This window comes from Coregonus lavaretus (assembly GCF_964263955.1).
Source record: "Coregonus lavaretus genome assembly, chromosome: 7".
NCBI lineage: Eukaryota > Metazoa > Chordata > Actinopteri > Salmoniformes > Salmonidae > Coregonus > Coregonus lavaretus.
The window spans coordinates 21,976,146-21,993,830 of record NC_139994.1 but is presented as its reverse complement, the minus strand read 5'-3'; the positions used below and the strand labels follow the sequence as shown (position 1 = coordinate 21,993,830).

The 17,685-nt window shown below is 42.3% G+C and overlaps 1 protein-coding gene across 1 annotated transcript; it reads left to right on the top strand.

The window, feature by feature from the left end:
- Positions 1 to 1,015: 1,015 nt before the first annotated feature.
- LOC311132435 (gonadotropin-releasing hormone II receptor-like) lies at positions 1,016 to 15,239 on the top strand (the record flags this gene model as incomplete). Its single annotated transcript, XM_084165727.1, has 3 exons — positions 1,016 to 1,543; positions 10,888 to 11,089; positions 14,821 to 15,239. The coding sequence occupies 3 exons, from the start codon at positions 1,016 to 1,018 to the stop codon at positions 15,237 to 15,239; spliced, it is 1,149 nt and encodes a 382-aa protein (XP_084021853.1).
- Positions 15,240 to 17,685: the final 2,446 nt, after the last annotated feature.

The following is a 17,685-nucleotide window of genomic DNA, read 5'->3' as shown; positions in this document are numbered from 1 at the left end:
TGATGTTTCCACCCCCATGCTTCACAGTAGGTATGGTGTTCTTTGGATGCAACTCAGCATTCTTTGTCCTCCAAACACGACGAGTTGAGTTTTTACCAAAACTTTCTATTTTGGTTTCATCTGACCATATGACATTCTCCCAATCCTCTTCTGGATCATCCAAATGCACTCTAGCAAACTTCAGACGGGCCTGGACATGTACTGGCTGTGGTTCTGGGATTTTTGCTCACCGTTCTTGTGATCATTTTGACCCCACGGGGTGAGATCTTGCGTGGAGCCCCAGATCGAGTGAGATTATCAGTGGTCTTGTATGTCTTCCATTTCCTAATAATTGCTCCCACTGTTGATTTCTTCAAACCAAGCTGCTTACCTATTGCAGATTCAGTCTTCCCAGCCTGGTGCAGGTCTACAATTTTGTTTCTCATTTTACATTTACATTTTCTGGTGTCCTTTTACAGCTCTTTGGTCTTGGCCATAGTGGAGTTTGGAGTGTGACTGTTTGAGGTTGTGGACAGGTGTCATTTATACTGATAACAAGTTCAAACAGATACCATTAATACAGGTAACGAGTGGAGGACAGAGGAGTCTCTTAAAGAAGAAGTTACGGGTCTGTGAGAGCCATAAATCTTGCTTGTTTGTAGGTGACCAAATACTTATTTTCCACCATAATTTGCAAATAAATTCCTTAAAAATCCTACAATGTGATTTTCTGGATTTTTTATCCTCAATTTGTCTGTCATAGTTGACGTGTACATGTGATGAAAATGACAGGCCTCTCTCATCTTTTTAAGTGGAAGAACTTGCACAATTGGTGGCTGACTAAATACTTTTTTTCCCCACTGTATGTCCCTGTCAGATAAACCAAATCAAGTAAAGTGAATCACTTTCTACAGTGATTTCATTACAAATGAAAACTATTATGATGACGAGGATATGATGAGGATAAGGATGATGATGAAGATAATGAGGATGATCATTTTATTCCTTTCTTACTCCCAGGATGTCGGATGACAGGATGACGGGCAACTTGTCTCTTTGGTCGGCGATGCCAATGTTCCCGCCAGAGAACTCCTCCTATAACTCCTCCCTCCCTCCGTCGTTCACGGACTGGGAGGCACCCACCTTCACCGCCGCTGCCCGAGTCCGCGTGGCCGCCACAATGGTCCTCTTCGTGTTCGCCGCCTTCTCTAACCTCTCCGTGCTGATTAGCGTGGCACGGGGCCGCGGGCGCTGCCTGGCTGCCCATCTCCGGCCACTCATTGCCAGCCTGGCCTCTGCAGACCTGGTGATGACGTTCGTGGTAATGCCTCTGGACGCGGTGTGGAACGTCACCGTGCAGTGGTACGCCGGTGATACCATGTGCAAGCTGCTGTGCTTCCTCAAGCTGTTTGCCATGCACTCGTCTGCCTTCATCCTGGTGGTGGTCAGCCTGGACCGCCACCATGCTATCCTACACCCGCTGGATGCGCTGGATGCCGGGCGCAGGAACAAGAGGATGCTGCTCATTGCCTGGGTCCTCAGCCTGCTCCTGGCCTCCCCACAGGTGGGTGTACATACGGTAGCTTCTACATCGTTCTCAGACTACAGAACTAACAACATGGATAGTCAATTAGTAAGACTTCTATTTCTCTATTATGTTAGGAAGACAGTGGTCCACTTGAGATTGATTGCTGATCCACTATCTTACTACCATGTTATCTACATTGAATATCACTCCATTTCTCTATGGTTTCACTTCACTGAATCACTTTGCACCCACATTCAATTAATCATTTGTGTCTATGTTTGTAATGGTTATGCATAAATAACAATGCGGTCCATGACTGGATCACCATTTACGAATCAGAAAACCACATCTTTTGATTGGCAAAATTTTACCACGTGGGTCTTAAGCTAAACCTTACCATAGTTTCTAGCCGATCAAAGTCGCCTTTTACTGGAACAAGTCCAGACTGAATCAGTGTATTGGAGCAATAGTGAAATGGAGGGCTGTTCAGTTTGGATTCCAGGCTAGTAAGATAGCAGGGCAGCAATCGATCTTAAGTTGGTCACTATCTTCCTCACACAATAGAGCATACAGTCAGTGATCTGCCAATCAAATTAAGTCCTATGGGTAGGTGGGTGGTGTATTGTGAGGAAATGATATCTCAGCAAAAGAGCATTCCCAAGGTTGGTGTATTCAACTGTAATTATATAGGACAAGCACACCAGCTCTTGATTGATGGCTGTAGTAATGTGAGTAGAATGGCTTAGAAGTGGAAGCAGCTGTAGCAGTTATCAGCTTGGTAACAAAGTGTTGCTATGATCAAATAAAATGATCAAATTGGCTGAGGAGGTCAGCTGCATATTGATAATAGTCCCACCCCAATCCAAACAGTAGTGCTGTGAATGATATAAGCCTTTAGCCACCCTGACAGGTAGGGAGAGATAGAAGGCAGGGAGGGAGAGAGAGATTGCTTTCACTCAAATGTATATATCCAATCATTTGAGATGTATTGTCAATTGGTCTTTAGAAACAAAGCATGTGGATTTATGCAATTTTACTCATATTCAAAAAATATATATTTTGCAATATTTTTGTATTTACATGTATTTCATGCCAATAAGCACTGATTTTGAATTTGAATTGAGAAATGAGGTAATAGATTTCATTCCATGCTCACAGATCAATTTCTAACCGAAAGTACAGTACTTTGGATGCTCCATCAATTCCAGTTCTGAGTTGAAGGCCCCATTGCACTGCCCTGAGAGAAAATAGCTTTCCCTCCCCGCATGGCTAGATTTCTGAGTGTTCCCTCTTTTTTTTTTACTGTCACAGAGAGAGAGAGTTTTACCACAAATCCAGTCCCCTTAATGTCAGAGCCTCGGAGAGATGACATTTCTGGCTGTCAGTGGACACGACCTTGGAGGTGCTAGTCAGTGGCTGGTGTTCCAAATTAATAGGAAGAAGGGAAAAACACAGAACTTCTGCTGTAGGAGGAGGGATGGAGGGAGAGACACAAGGCGGGGGAGCCAGTCGACCGTGGAGAAGGGAGAGAGATGTTAGCTCAGAGAAAGGAGGGTGGGTGGTGAGTTGTGGAGAGATCAATATGGCCACTTTACAAACCATACACACACACTTGACATGGATGGTCATTCTACGGGAAATGCATGTTCCTGGTTAAGCAATTAAGGCAACCCATCATATGGTGACTGAACACAGCACTGGTGACTGTGGCTGTGAAGAGAAATAAATGGAAAATTGAATCCATCTCATTTACTACGCACACACACACACACTTTATATTATGATAATCAAGTAGCAGATATTTTGTGCAGACAGAAGCCATCTATGAAAAATGTATGCACTCACTAAACTGTAAGTCGCTCTGGATAAGAGCGTCTGCTAAATTACTAAAATGTAAATGTGAATCTCATCTTGAGTGTTTCCATGTTTATGCTTACTAATTGACCAATGACTTTCAAAGATTGGTGGAGTTGGTCAGGGGTTAAAGTAATTCAGCACAAAAACTGGTTGAATCAACGTTGTTTTCACATCATTTCAACAAAATAAATCTATGTGATGACATTGAATCAACGTGGAAAACTGATTTGATTTACAGAAAGTCATCAACTAAAGCTTTTAGCCTAAATCCAATGACATGGTGACAGATTTGTTCATTTCATGTTGAATTCACGTTAGTTGAATTTACCAAATGTACACTGAACAAAAATAGAAAACGCAACATGAAACAATTACAGCTCATATAAGGAAATCAGTCAATTGAAAGAAATTCATTAGCCCTAATCTATGGATTTCACATGACTGGGAATACAGATATGCATCTGTTGGTCACAGATACCTTAAAAAAAAGAGACATGGATAAGAAAACCAGTCAGTATCTGGTATGACCACAATTTGCCTCATGCAGCACGACACATCTCCTTTGCATAGAGTTGATCAGGCTGTTGATTGTGGCCTGTGGAATGTTGTCCCACTCCTCTTCAAGGGCTGTGAGAAAATGCTGGATATTGGCTGGGACTGGAACACGCTGTCGTAAACGTAGATCCAGAGCATCCCAAACATGCTCAATGGGTAACATGTCTGTTGAGTATGCAGGCCATTGAAGGACTAGGACATTTTCAGCTTCCAGGAATTGTGTATAGATCCTTGTGACATGGGGCCGTGCATTATCATCCTGAAACATGATGTGATGGCGGCGGATGAATGGCATGACAATGTGCCTCAGGATCTCGTCACGGTACCTCTGTGCATTCAAATTTCCATAGATAAAATGCCTGCCCATACCATAACCCCACCGCCACCATGGGCACTCTGTTCACAACGTTGACATCAGCAAACCACTCGACCACACAATGCCATACACGCTGTCTGCCATCTGCCCGGTACAGTTGAAACCGGGATCCATGAAGAGCACACTTCTCCAGCGTGCCAGTGGTCATTTGAAGGTGAGCATTTGCCCACTGAAGTTGGTTCCAATGCTGAACTGCAGTCAGGTCAAGACCCTGGTGAGGATGATGAGCACGCAGATGAGCTTCCCTGAAACGGTTTCTGACAGTTTGTGCACAAATTCTTCGGTTGTGCAAACCCACAGTTGCATTAGCTCTCCGGGTGGTTGGTCTCAAATGATCCCGCAGGTTAAAAAGCCAGATGTGGAAGTCCTTGGCTGGCGTGGTTACACGTGGTCTGCGGTTGTGTGGCCGGTTGGACATAATGCCAAATTCTCTAAAACGATGTTGGAGGCGGCGTATGGTAGAGAAATTAACATTCAATTCTCTGGCAACAGCTCTGGTGAACATTCCTGCAGTCTACATGCCAATTGCACGCTCCCTCAAAACTTGAGACATAACTGCACATTTTGGAGTGGCCTTTTATTGTCCCCAGCACAAGGTGCACATGTGTAATGATCCTGCTGTTTAATCAGCTTCTTGATATGCCACACCTGTCAGGTGGATGGATTATCTTGGTAAAGGAGAAATGCTCACTAACAGGGATGTAAACACATTTTGGCACAACATCTTTGAGAAATAAGCCTTTTGTGCATACAGAACATTTCTGTGATCTTTTATTTCAGCTCATGAACAATAAACCAACACTTTATATGTTGCGTTTATATTTTTGTTCAGTATAAATGAAAACTAGACGTTGAAATTACGTCTGTGCCCAGTGGGAGGTGACTGAAAGCCGATTTTATTAGCACTTCAGTACAGCAGAACGGTGGCAAAGTGTACCCTCAATCGCCCTGATCAAAAGCAGCGGCAAAAATAGAATAGCGAAGTGAAGCTATCCCAGCAGGCAAAACTGGTTGCAGTGACGTTTATCCGACGTCTTCTGTAATGGCATGGTTGTATACTATTTGTAAAAGTTGTATTTTCCAGAAAGAAACATCTTTACCTAGGCGTAATATTGCTGACTTTTCTACAACCAGAAAAACAGTTTACATTCATATGTCATTATGATATGTCACCAACGTTTGTCTGCTATGATAGCTGTAGATATGGGGAAATTATGATGGAAGGGTTACAAGGGAAGGGAAGCTATTATCCTCTGGTTCCCCATGCCATTGTATTTGTGTAATTATAAGAAATATGTGTGTCTGAGAGTGATGTCTGCATACAGTGCCTTCAGAAATTATTCACACCCCTTGACTTTTTCAAAATGTTGTTGTATTACAGCCTGAATTTAAAATGGATTAAACTTATATTTTTTTCACTGGCCTACACACAATACCCCATAATGTCAAAGTGAAATTATGTTTTTCGAAATGTGTACAAATGAATTAGAAATGAGAAGCTGAAATGTCTTGAGTCAATAAGTATTCAACCCCTTTGTTATGGCAAGCCTAAATAAGTTCAGGAGTAAAAATTTGCTTAACAGTCACATAAGTATTATTATTATTATTATTATTATAAGTTGCATGGACTCACTCTTTGTGCAATAATAGTGTTTAACATGATTTTTGAATGACTACCTCATCTCTGTACCCCACACATACAATTATCTGTAAGGTGCCTCAGTCGAAAAGCTAATTTCAAAAACAGATTCAACCACAAAGACCAGAGAGGTTTTCCATTGCTTCGCAAAGAAGGGCACCTATTGGTAGATGGGTATATGAAAAAAAAGCAGACATTGAATATCCCTTTGAGCATGATGAAGGTATTAATTACACTTCAGATGGTGTATCAATACACATAGTCACTACAAAGATACAGGCGTCCTTCCTATCTCAGTTGCCGGAGAGGAAGGAAACCACTCAGGGATTTCACCATGAGGCCAATGGTGACTTTAAAACAGTTGCAGAGTTCAATGGCTGTGATAGGAGAAAACTGAGGATGGATCAACAACACTGTAGTTACTCCACAATACTAACCTAATTGACAGAGTGAGAAGAAGGAAGCCTGTACAAAATACAAATATTCCAAAACATGCATCCTGTTTGCAACAAGGCACTAAAGTAATACTGCAAAAACTGGCAAAGCAATTCACTTTTTGTCTTGAATACAAAGTGTTGTATGTTTGGGGCAAATCCAATACAACACATTACTGAGTACCACTCTCCATATTTTCAAGCATAGTGGTGGCCGCATCATGTTATGGTTAGGTTTGTAATCGTTAAGGATGGGGGAGTTTTTTCAGGATAAAAAAGAAACGGAATGGAGCTAAGCATAGGCAAAATCCTAGAGGGAAACCTGGTTCAGTCTGCTTTCCACCAGACACTGGGAGATTAATTCACCTTTTAGCAGGACAATAACCTAAAACACAAGGCCAAATCTACACTGGAGTCCCGTGTAGCTCAGTTGGTAGAGCATGTTGCTTGCAACGCCAAGGTTGTGGGTTCGATTCCCAAGCAGGGACCAGTATGAAAATGTATGCACTCACTAACTGTAAGTCGCTCTGGATAAGAGCGTCTGCTAAAATGTAAAATGAGTTGCTTAAGAAGACAGTGAATGTGGCCGAGTTAATGTTTTGACTTAAATCTTCTTGAAAATCAATGGCAAGACCTGAAAATTGTTGTCTAGCAATAACCAACAACCAATTTGACAGAGCTTGAATAATTTTGAAAAGAATAATGGGCAAATAATAATATACCATTTAGCAGACGCTTTTATCCAAAGCGACTTACAGTCATGTGTGCATACATTTTTACGTATGGGTGGTCCCGGGGATCGAACCCACTACCCTGGCATTACAAGCGCCATGCGCTACCAATTGAGCTACAGATTGGTAGAGCATGTTGCTCAATCCAGGTGTGGAAAGCTCTTAGATTTACCCAGAAAGACTCACAGCTGTAATCACTACCAAAGGTGATTCTACAAAGTATTGACTCAGTTGTGTGAATACTTATGTAAATGAGATATTTCTGTATTTCATTTTCAATAAATAAATTAAATATAAATCCCCAAAAACATTCTCACTTTGTCACTATGTTGTATTGTGTGTAGATGGGTGACATTTGTATCTATTTAATCCATGTTGAATTCAGGCTGTAACACAACAAAATGTTGAATAAGTCAACGGTATGAGTACCTTCTGAAGGGACTGTAGCTGACAAAGCCAAAGAAAATATGCTGATTAAAATTGATTTTTGTGTGCACTTATTATTGATTATTGATATTGAATGCTGGTGATGGAGGAAGTGGAAAACAGAAGTGGAGTGTATGACAGTCTGTCATGAATTGCATGAAATACTGAGAAAGTGGAAGAATTTGCCTTAATAGGAAATTATAATACAGCAAAAGTAAGAAAAAAATATTATGCTAGTTAAAATCTTTTTTAAAGACTATTTGAAACATAAAAGCATAGACAGTTAATTTCCTCAATTCCAGATAGGAATGGAGGACCAGGGTAAGATGTGAGAGCAATATGAACCCTATCTATGGATCATACAGTGCCTTGCATTCATCTCCCTGCCGTTTTTCCTATTTTGTTGCATTACAACCTGTAATTTAAATGGATTTTTATTTGGATTTCATGTAATGGACATACACTAAATAGTCGAAATTGGTGAAGTGAAATGAAAAAAAGTAACTTGTTTCAAATAAATTATAAAAAATAAATAACGGAAAAGTGGTGCATGCATATGTATTCACCCCCTTTGCTATGAAGCCCCTAAATAAGATCTGGTGCAACCAATTACCTTCAGAAGTCACATAATTAGTTAAATAAAGTCCACCTGTGTGCAATCTAAGTGTCACATAATCTGTCACATGATCTCAGTATATATACACCTGTTCTGAAAGGTCCCAGAGTCTGCAACACCACTAAGCAAGGGGCACCACCAAGCAAGCGGCACCATGGAGACCAAGGAGCCCTCCAAACAGGTCAGAGACAAAGTTGTGAAGAAGTACAGATCAGGGTTGGGTTATAAAAAAATATCAGAAACTTTGAACATCCCACGAAACACCATTAAATCCATTATAAAAAAAATTGAAAGAATATGGCACCACAACAAACCTGCCAAGAGAGGGCCGCCCACCAAAACTCACGGACCAGGCAAGGAGGGCATTAGAGGCAACAAAGAGACCAAAGATAACCCTGAAGGGGCTGCAAAGCTCTACAGCGGAGATTGGAATATCTGTCCATAGGACCACTTTAAGCCATACGCTCCACAGAGTTGGGCTTTACGGAAGAGTGGCCAGAAAAAAGCCATTGCTTAAAGAAAACAATAAGCAAACATGTTTGGTGTTCGCCAAAAGCCATGTGGGAGACTTCCCAAACATATGGAAGAAGGTACTCTGGTCAGATGAGACTAAAATTGAGTTTTTTGGCCATCAAGGAAAACGCTATGTCTGGCGCAAACCCAACACCTCTCATCACCCCGAGAACACCATCCCCACAGTGAAGCATGGTGGTGGCAGCATCATGCTGTGGGGGTGTTGTTCATCGGCAGGGACTCGGAAACTGGTCAGAATTGAAGGAATGATGGATGGCACTAAATACAGGGAAATTCTTGAGGGAAACCTGTTTCAGTCTTCCAGAGATTTGAGACTGGGACGGAGGTTCACCTTCCAGCAGGACAATGACCCTAAGCATACTGCTAAAGCAACACTCGAGTGGTTTAAGGGGAAACATTTAAATGTCTTGGAATGGCCTAGTCAAAGCCCAGACCTCAATCCAATTGAAAATCTGTGGTATGACTTAAAGATTGCTGTACACCAGCGGAACCCATCCAACTTGAAGGAGTTGGAGCAGTTTTGCCTTGAAGAATGTGCAAAAATCCCAGTGGCTATATGTGCCAGCTTATAGAGACATACATTTACATTTTTAGTCATTTAGCAGACGCTCTTATCCAGAGCGACTTACAGTTAGTGAGTGCATACATTTTCATGCCCCAAGAGACTTGCAGCTGTAATTGCTGCAAAAGGTGGCTCTACAAAGTGTTGACTTTAGGGGGGTGAATAGTTATGCACGCTCAAGTTTTCTGTTTTTTTGTCTTATTTCTTGTTTGTTTCACAGAAAAAATTATTTTGCATTTGCATCAAAGTGGTAGGCATGTTGTGTATATCAAATGATACAAACCCCCCAAAAATCCATTTTAATTCCAGGTTGTAAGGCAACAAAATAGGAAAAATGCTAAGGGGGGTGAATACTTTCGCAAGCCACTGTAACTGGAGTGAAGATAATGAATTTATTGCCATCCTCAAGAGTAACATAAATATTGGCCTAAACATTCACAAAAGCACTCATGGGCTATCACACTTGTGCTCAGTGTTAAAATAGAGGAGCTGGCAGCCTATTTAGTTGGTGTGGAGCAGCAACTGTTGAGACAGTCAGTAGATCAGATGCAAAAATAGGTGGTATTTATTTACAGTACAGGTAATGGAGAAGACTGGATCCAGAGGTTGTATTTACAAAATATACAAATGCAGAAACATTATCCCAAAATAGCTCTGACAAAAATAGATACTTAATATTTAACTCGTTATCTTCATAAACATTAGCGTTTCCAATAAACAGTGAAAACACCCCAAAATAAGGAGAGACACGCAACCTGTGGCAAAAGTCGTGAACATGACTGCCGATTGCGCTTGCTCAGTACTGTACAAGATGACTGTATTATATTACAGATTCCTGATATGCTATAACAAGGCAATTAAAAAATTATAGAGATTTAAAAATTATAGATTTACGTTTTAGGACTTCACATTAAATTCATATAACTGTTATATCATATCACTTCTATATCATATCACCACTGGTGCAGAAACCGTATTGAGAGGAATCATCATTCTAACAGATTAGAATAGATTGATTTTGTAATAGATTTCTGATTAGGTCATTAAAAGGCTGCTGAGTGCGTCAAATTGTCTGTCCCATTTAATTATACTTTTCTTCACTCCATTAACGTATGTATGTACTGTACTTATTAACGCAGCATTGCCCTCATAACTGAGCAATCAATTTACCACACTAGGAGACCAAGTTAACATGCGCTACATATGCTCTACCCTGTACAGCCAGAGAATGGGCCCCACCCTCCGAGGGCTCGATTCAATCCGTATTGCGGAAGTTCAGTACTATAGCGCAATTGGAATTTAAAGGCAATTTCTGATTGAGCCGGCATATGCATTGTTTACCATGAATGCAGTCTCCAAGGATTAAGGAACATTGCCTTTCAACTTCAATCACACTATAGCGCTGAACTTCCGCGATACGGATTGAATCGAGCCCTGAGTCTCATTCGTCTCTAGGTTTCTTCCCTCTAGGGAGCTTTTCCTTGCCACTGTGCTTCGTATGCACTTTACTGGTCCATAGGTCAGGTTTACTTTAAAGACCTTTGCGACAACTGCTGCTGTCAAGAGGGCTTGAAATAAAATGTGTATTGATTGTTTGATATACCTTTATCATGATTTCTCACTACCCCTTTGTCTCTCTTTATCTCATAGCTGTTCATTTTTCGAGCAATCAAAGCAGAGGGAGTGGAATTTACTCAGTGTGTGACGTATGGAAGCTTCCACCATCGCTGGCAAGAGACGGTCTACAACATGTTTCACTTTGTCACGCTTTACGTGTTCCCCCTGTTAGCAATGAGCTTCTGCTACACCCACATCCTCATCGAGATCAGCCGTCAGATGCACAAGGGCAAAGGTGTGTGTCTCTATGTGTTAGTGTAAAAGGTGAAGAGACTCTGCACACTGCATTATTTGCTCTCGTGATATATTTGACTATTGGATGTTTCGACAACACATACTTGCTTGTCATATTTAGGGCCCAAAGTTTTTACTGTCCACATGATCAGACCAGGAAAATCTCTATTTATTTTTGTACCTTTGTATATGCACTGAGCGTACAAAACATTAGGAACACCTTCCTAATATTGAGTTGCACCTCCTTTTGCCCTCAGAACAGCCTCAAATCGTTGGGGTATGGATTCTACAAGGTGTCGAAAGCGTTCCACAGGGATGCTGGCCCATGTTAACTCCAATGCTTCCCACAGTTGTGTCAAGTTGGCTAGATGTCCTTTGGGTGGTGGACCATTCTTGATACACACAGGAAACTGTGTGCGTTGCAGTTATTGACACACTAAAACCAGTGCGCCTGTGTCACGCCCTGACTCTGGGGACTGCCTCAAATCGTTGGAGTATGGATTCTACAAGGTGTCGAAAGCGTTCCACAGGGATGCTGGCCCATGTTTACTCCAATGCTTCCCACAGTTGTGTCAAGTTGGCTAGATGTCCTTTGGGTGGTGGACCATTCTTGATACACACAGGAAACTGTGTGCGTTGCAGTTATTGACACACTAAAACCAGTGCGCCTGTGTCACGCCCTGACTCTGGGGACTCTTATTTGTTGAGTCAGGGTGTGATTTTCTATGTTGTGATTGTCTATGTTATAAGTCTAGTATGTCTAGATCTATGTTGGCCGGTGTGGTTCCCAATCAGAGGCAGCTGTCGCTTGTTGTCTCTGATTGGGGACCATACTTAGGCAGCCTATTGGCACTAGTGGGTTGTGGGATCTTGTTCTGTATAAGGTTTGTTGTGTTACCTTAGGACTTCACGTGTCGTTAGTTTATTGTTTTGTCGTGTGTTTATTTGTGTAAATAAACATGTTTGCATATCCCGCTGCGCCTTGGTCTGACCCGTTCATCAACGAACGTGACAGCCTGGCATCCCATTCAAAGGCACTTAAATATAATTTCTTGCCCATTCACCCTCTGAATGGCACACATACACAATCAAATCAAGTCAAATCAAATGTTATTTGTCACATGCGCCGAATACAACAGGTGTAGACCTTACAGTGAAATGCTTACTTACAAGCCCTTAACCAACAATGCAGTTTTAAGAAAAATAAGTGTTAAGTAAAAAATAGATCGGTCCAAATAAAAAAGAACAATGCAAATAGTCCAGGTAGCCATTTGATTAGCTGTTCAGGAGTCTTATGGCTTGGGGGTAGAAGCTTGGCACTTGGGCACCGCTTGCCGTGCGGTATCAGAGAGAACAGGGTGGCTGGAGTATTTGACAATTTTTAGGGCACTGCCTGGTATAGAGATCCTGGATGGCAGGAAGCTTGGTCCCAGTGATGTACTGGGCCGTACGCACTACCCTCTGTAGTGCCTTGCGGTCGGAGGCCGAACAGTTGCCATACCAGGCAGAGATGCAACCAGTCAGGATGCTCTCAATGGTGCAGCTGTATAACTTTTTGAGAATCTGAGGACCCATGCCAAATCTTTTCAGTCTCTTGAGGGGGAATAGGCTTTGTCGTGCCCTCTTCCCGGCTGTCTTGGTGTGTTTGGACCATGATCGTTTGTTGGTGATGTGGACACCAATGAACTTGAAGCTCTCAACCTGCCCCACTACAGCCCCGTCGATGAGAATGGGGGCTTGCTCGGTCCTCCTTTTCCTGTAGTCCACAATTTTCTCCTTTGTCTTGATTACGTTGAGGGAGAGGTTGTTATCCTGGCACTACATGGCCAGGTTTCTGACCTCCTCCCTATAGGCTGTCTCATCGTTGTCGGTGATCAGGCCTACCACTGTTGTGATGTTCGGCAAACTTAATGATGGTGTTGGAGTCGTGCCTGGCCATGCATTCATGGGTGAATGGGGAGTACAGGAGGGGACTGAGCACGCACCCCTGAGGGGCCCCCGTGTTGAGGATCAGCATGGCAGATGTGTTGTTACCTATCCTTACTACCTGGGGGCGGCCCGTCAGGAAGTCCAGGATCCAGTTGCAGAGGGAGGTGTTTAGTCCCAGGGTCCTTAGCTTAGTGATGAGCTTTGAGGGCACTATGGTGTTGAACGCTGAGCTGTAGTCAATGAATAGCATTCTCACGTAGGTGTTCCTTTTGTCCAGGTGGGAAAGGGCAGTGTGGAGTGCAATATAGATTGCATCATCTGTGGATCTGTTGGGGCGGTATGCAAATTGAAGTGGGTCTAGGGTTTCTGGGATAATGGTGTTGATGTGAGCCATGACCAGCCTTTCAAAGCACTTCATGGCTACAGATGTGAGTGCAACGGGTCGGTAGTCATTTAGGCAGGTTATCTTAGTGTTTTTGGGCACAGGGACTATGGTGGTCTGCTTGAAACATGTTGGTATTACAGACTCAGTCAGGGACAGGTTGAAAATGTCAGTGAAAACACTTGCAAGTTGGTCAGCGCATGCTCGGAGTACACGTCCAGGTAATCCGTATGGCCCTGCGGCCTGGTGAATGTTGACCTGTTTAAAGGCTACGGAGAGCATGATCACACAGTTGTCTGGAACAGCTGATGCTCTCATGCATGCTTCAGTGTTGCTTGCCTCGAAGCGAGCATAGAAGTAATTTAGCTCGTCTGGTAGGCTCGTGTCACTGGGCAGCTCGTGGCTGTGCTTCCCTTTGTAGTCTGTAATAGTTTGCAAGCCCTGCCACATCCGACGAGCGTCGGAGCCGGTGTAGTACGATACAATCTTAGTCCTGTATTGACTCTTTGCTTGTTTGATGGTTCGTGCACCAACTGTTGTTTACAAATATACACAAACCGCCAACCCTTGTCTTACCAGAGGCAGCTGTTCTATCTTGCCGATGCAGCGTAAATCCTGCCAGCTGTATGTTATCCATGTCGTCGTTCACCCACGACTCAGTGAAATATAAGATATTACCGTTTTGAATGTCCCGTTGGTAGGATATTCGCGATCGTAGCTCGTCCATTTTGTTATCCAATAATTGTACGTTGGCTAATAGGACTGATGGTAGAGGCAGATTACCAACTCGCCGTCGGATCTTTACAAGGCACCCCGACCTACGTCACCGATATCTTCATCTCTTTCTCCTGCGAATGACGCGGATTTGGGCCTTGTCGAGTGTCTGAAGTAAATCCTTCGCGTCCGACTTGTTAAAGGAAAAATATTTGTCCAGTACGAGGTGAGTAATCTCTGTCCTGATATCCAGAAGCTCTTTTCGGTCATAAGAGATGGTGGCAGAAACAGTATGGACAAAATAAGTTACACATAATGCGAACAAAGCACACATTTGGTTAGGAGTCCATAAAACGGCAGCCATCTCCTCCGGCGCCATTATACTTCATATCTCATTTATCTCAAGGCTTCTTTAACCTGTCTCCTCCCCTTCATCTACACTGATTGAAGTGGATTTAACAAGTGACATCAAAAAGGGATCATGGCTTTCACCTGGTCAGTCTGTCATGGAACATGTTTTGTTTTGTACACTCAGTGTTATAATCTAACTTTTTGTACATCTAATACATGAATCAATCAGCCAGTCAGGTCCTGATCAGCTTACATGGTCAGGAAAACTCAGGGCACTTGTCATCGTCTACACCTTCAACTTACATAGTACCATTCCAAATCTCCTCACAAACTGTGTATGTCTGTTATCACTTCAGGTGGGGAGCCGTGCCTGAGGCGAAGTGGCGCTGACATGATCCCCAAGGCGCGAATGAAGACCCTGAAGATGACCATCGTGATCGTGGCGTCTTTCGTGATTTGCTGGACGCCATACTACCTCCTGGGCATCTGGTACTGGTTCAAGCCAGCCATGCTCCAGGAGACACCCGAGTACGTCCACCACGCCCTTTTCGTCTTCGGCAACCTCAATACATGCTGCGACCCAGTGATCTACAGCTTCTACACGCCCTCCTTCCGGGCTGACCTGGCTGATGTGTTCGCCTGCTGCTGCCGCTGCCGATCACAGAGCATCTCCCCGAGGTCCCTGGACCGCCTGACGTGTCGGAGGGGCAGGGCAAGCGGAGAGGCAGAGTCTGACAATCCCAGTGGCGACCAGCCAAGTGGAAACCTGGGGTAGATATCGGTGGGCCTCTTGTTCAACTGCGCTGTAAAATAATACATATGTTGACTCAACGTACAATTGTAAGACAACCAGCTGAAATAGGATTATGAGTTTGCTCAACATTTGGGCGTTTACAGTAGCTGAACTAACATACATTCTCAAGTTAAATTGTATGTTCACTCAACTTTTAATTTTAGGTTAAGTAAACATACAATTTAACTTGAAAATGTATTTTACCTTATTTGCATATTTCCCAGAGTGCCTTGCCTTTCGAGTGAATTGTATTTACCACCCATGACTGTATTTGTTAGCGACAGAGACATGGTAGATGTATTCAATGGTTTTCAGTACTGTATATATCCCCAAGTGAGTGTCTAAGTGAATATGTTATCTTTAAAATGTAACTCTTTATGATAATATATTGCATTAATCATAAGGTCTTTCTTTGAGGGCCTAGTTACACCCTAACACAGTGGTCTGAAACTCATATTTTACAGGTCACATCAAGCCTGCACGTCACATTATGTTGGCTTGCAAAGTATTGTGTAATTCCTGTTGGAATCTAGCCAGAGTGAGGATATCCAACAATTTTAACTTTTAATCACCCGCAACATGCATTCAAAATGACTGCCGGAGTAAGGAATAGTGATTATTGAGACTACCTAAATCAAATAAACTGAAACATACATCTCAGAATCGGGTGCAATAAATCCAACTACTAACAGATTGGATTAGTTTAGAAAAATGTATGTTATTTATGTTTGCGTAGCATAGGATTAATCAACCAATCAAAGTACATGCAAAAACACAAGTATTGAAACAAACAAATCTGAAAATCAACCTGCAAGAGAGCATGCTGGGAAATATGATAATGATGGTGTGGTTTTGAGATGTTTTGAGCAAACATGAATTTGCAAGTTTACTCAACAAGCTTTTTCAAATTCAGCTAATTTCGCCCAGAGATTGTTGAGTAAACACACTTTAAAACATTAGCTCAAATTCCACTCAACTCACAGAATAACACTGATTAAGCAATCGGTTAAATTGTCTGTTTTACAGTGTGTGGGATACAGATTATTTTACTTGCTGAACTCTTTAGTGCCCGTTTCCCAAACCCAAATTAAGGGCTCTATTCAATCTGTATCGCTGAAGTTCAGCTTTACAGCGTGATTGAAATTTAAAGGCAGAGACTGCATTCACGGTAAACACTGCAAATGTCGGCTCAATTGGAAATCACCTTTACATTTCTATTGCGCAATCTGTAAAGCTTCAGCGATACGCTTCAGCGATACAGATTGAATAGAGTCCTAAGACTACTTAACCAAACGTGGTCAATTGAGACTCCATTGAAATCGTTTTTATAGTCTACATTTAGGCTTAATCTGGATCAGGAAAACTGGCCCTTTTTCTATTTCCTGTGTCACATACAGCTTCATAAAACTGGGTAATGGAAGAAAGGATTCCAGAACATTACCCGTATTAGTGAGTGGGTCCTACCAGTTCCACTATGAATGTAAAGACCTCCAGTGTCTTACACAGAAGACTCAAACATTTCCTTTAAACCAGTCTTTGTGAGAATATCTAGTTAACTAGTACCTTGGATTAAAAGTCAATATCTTCAATGAATGACTTTGTACTTTGGGATTGCAGTGAAGACCCTGGTTGCAATGCAGTACATTCTTAGAAAAAAAGGTGCTATCTAGAACCAAAAAGGGTTTTTCGGTTATCCCCATAGGAGAACCCTTTGAAGAACCCATTTTGGTTCCAGGTGGAACCCTTTTGGGTTCCATGTAGAGCCCTTTCCACAGATGGTTCTACATGGAACCCAAAATAGTTATACCTGGAACCAAAAAGGGTTATCTTATGGGGACAGTAGCAGAACCCTTTTGGAACCCTTTTCTCTAAGAGTGTAGATATATCTACAGAACAGTATAAACTTCCTAGAGAACTGCTTCGCTTCTGACACTAACCAAACAACTCTTATGTACCCACGGAGGATCAAATTGAATATCAAATATTTGGACCACATACTTTGGGTCTTTGGTCAGGGAGGACAGAACCTTGGGACTTCTTTTGAATTTCTGTCCTCTGGATCATCGCACAGGAATTACTAGAAGATGAACTAACTGGGCATTGTTGATGTCTCAGCAAGAACCAAACACTCATTACAACTAATTCCTGAGTAAGTCTGTCCACATGCTTCTGTATGTCTTAAACAAATGCTACTGTATCAAGACAGATATTTTTTTGAGATACAGTATAGGCTCAGTGGAATTGTTTCTGAGAAATATTTACTGCTTTAGTCAAAGGGAAGGCAATTACAATTTAGGTCTCCGTGGAGCCAGTGACGTTATAAGCTAGACCCAGATAAACAAACGCCAGTGAGTAGGCAACTGGTCATAGTTTAATAAGGAACATATTCATATATAGAGATTTGTGTTTTCTCAATGTCTTGTGTTGT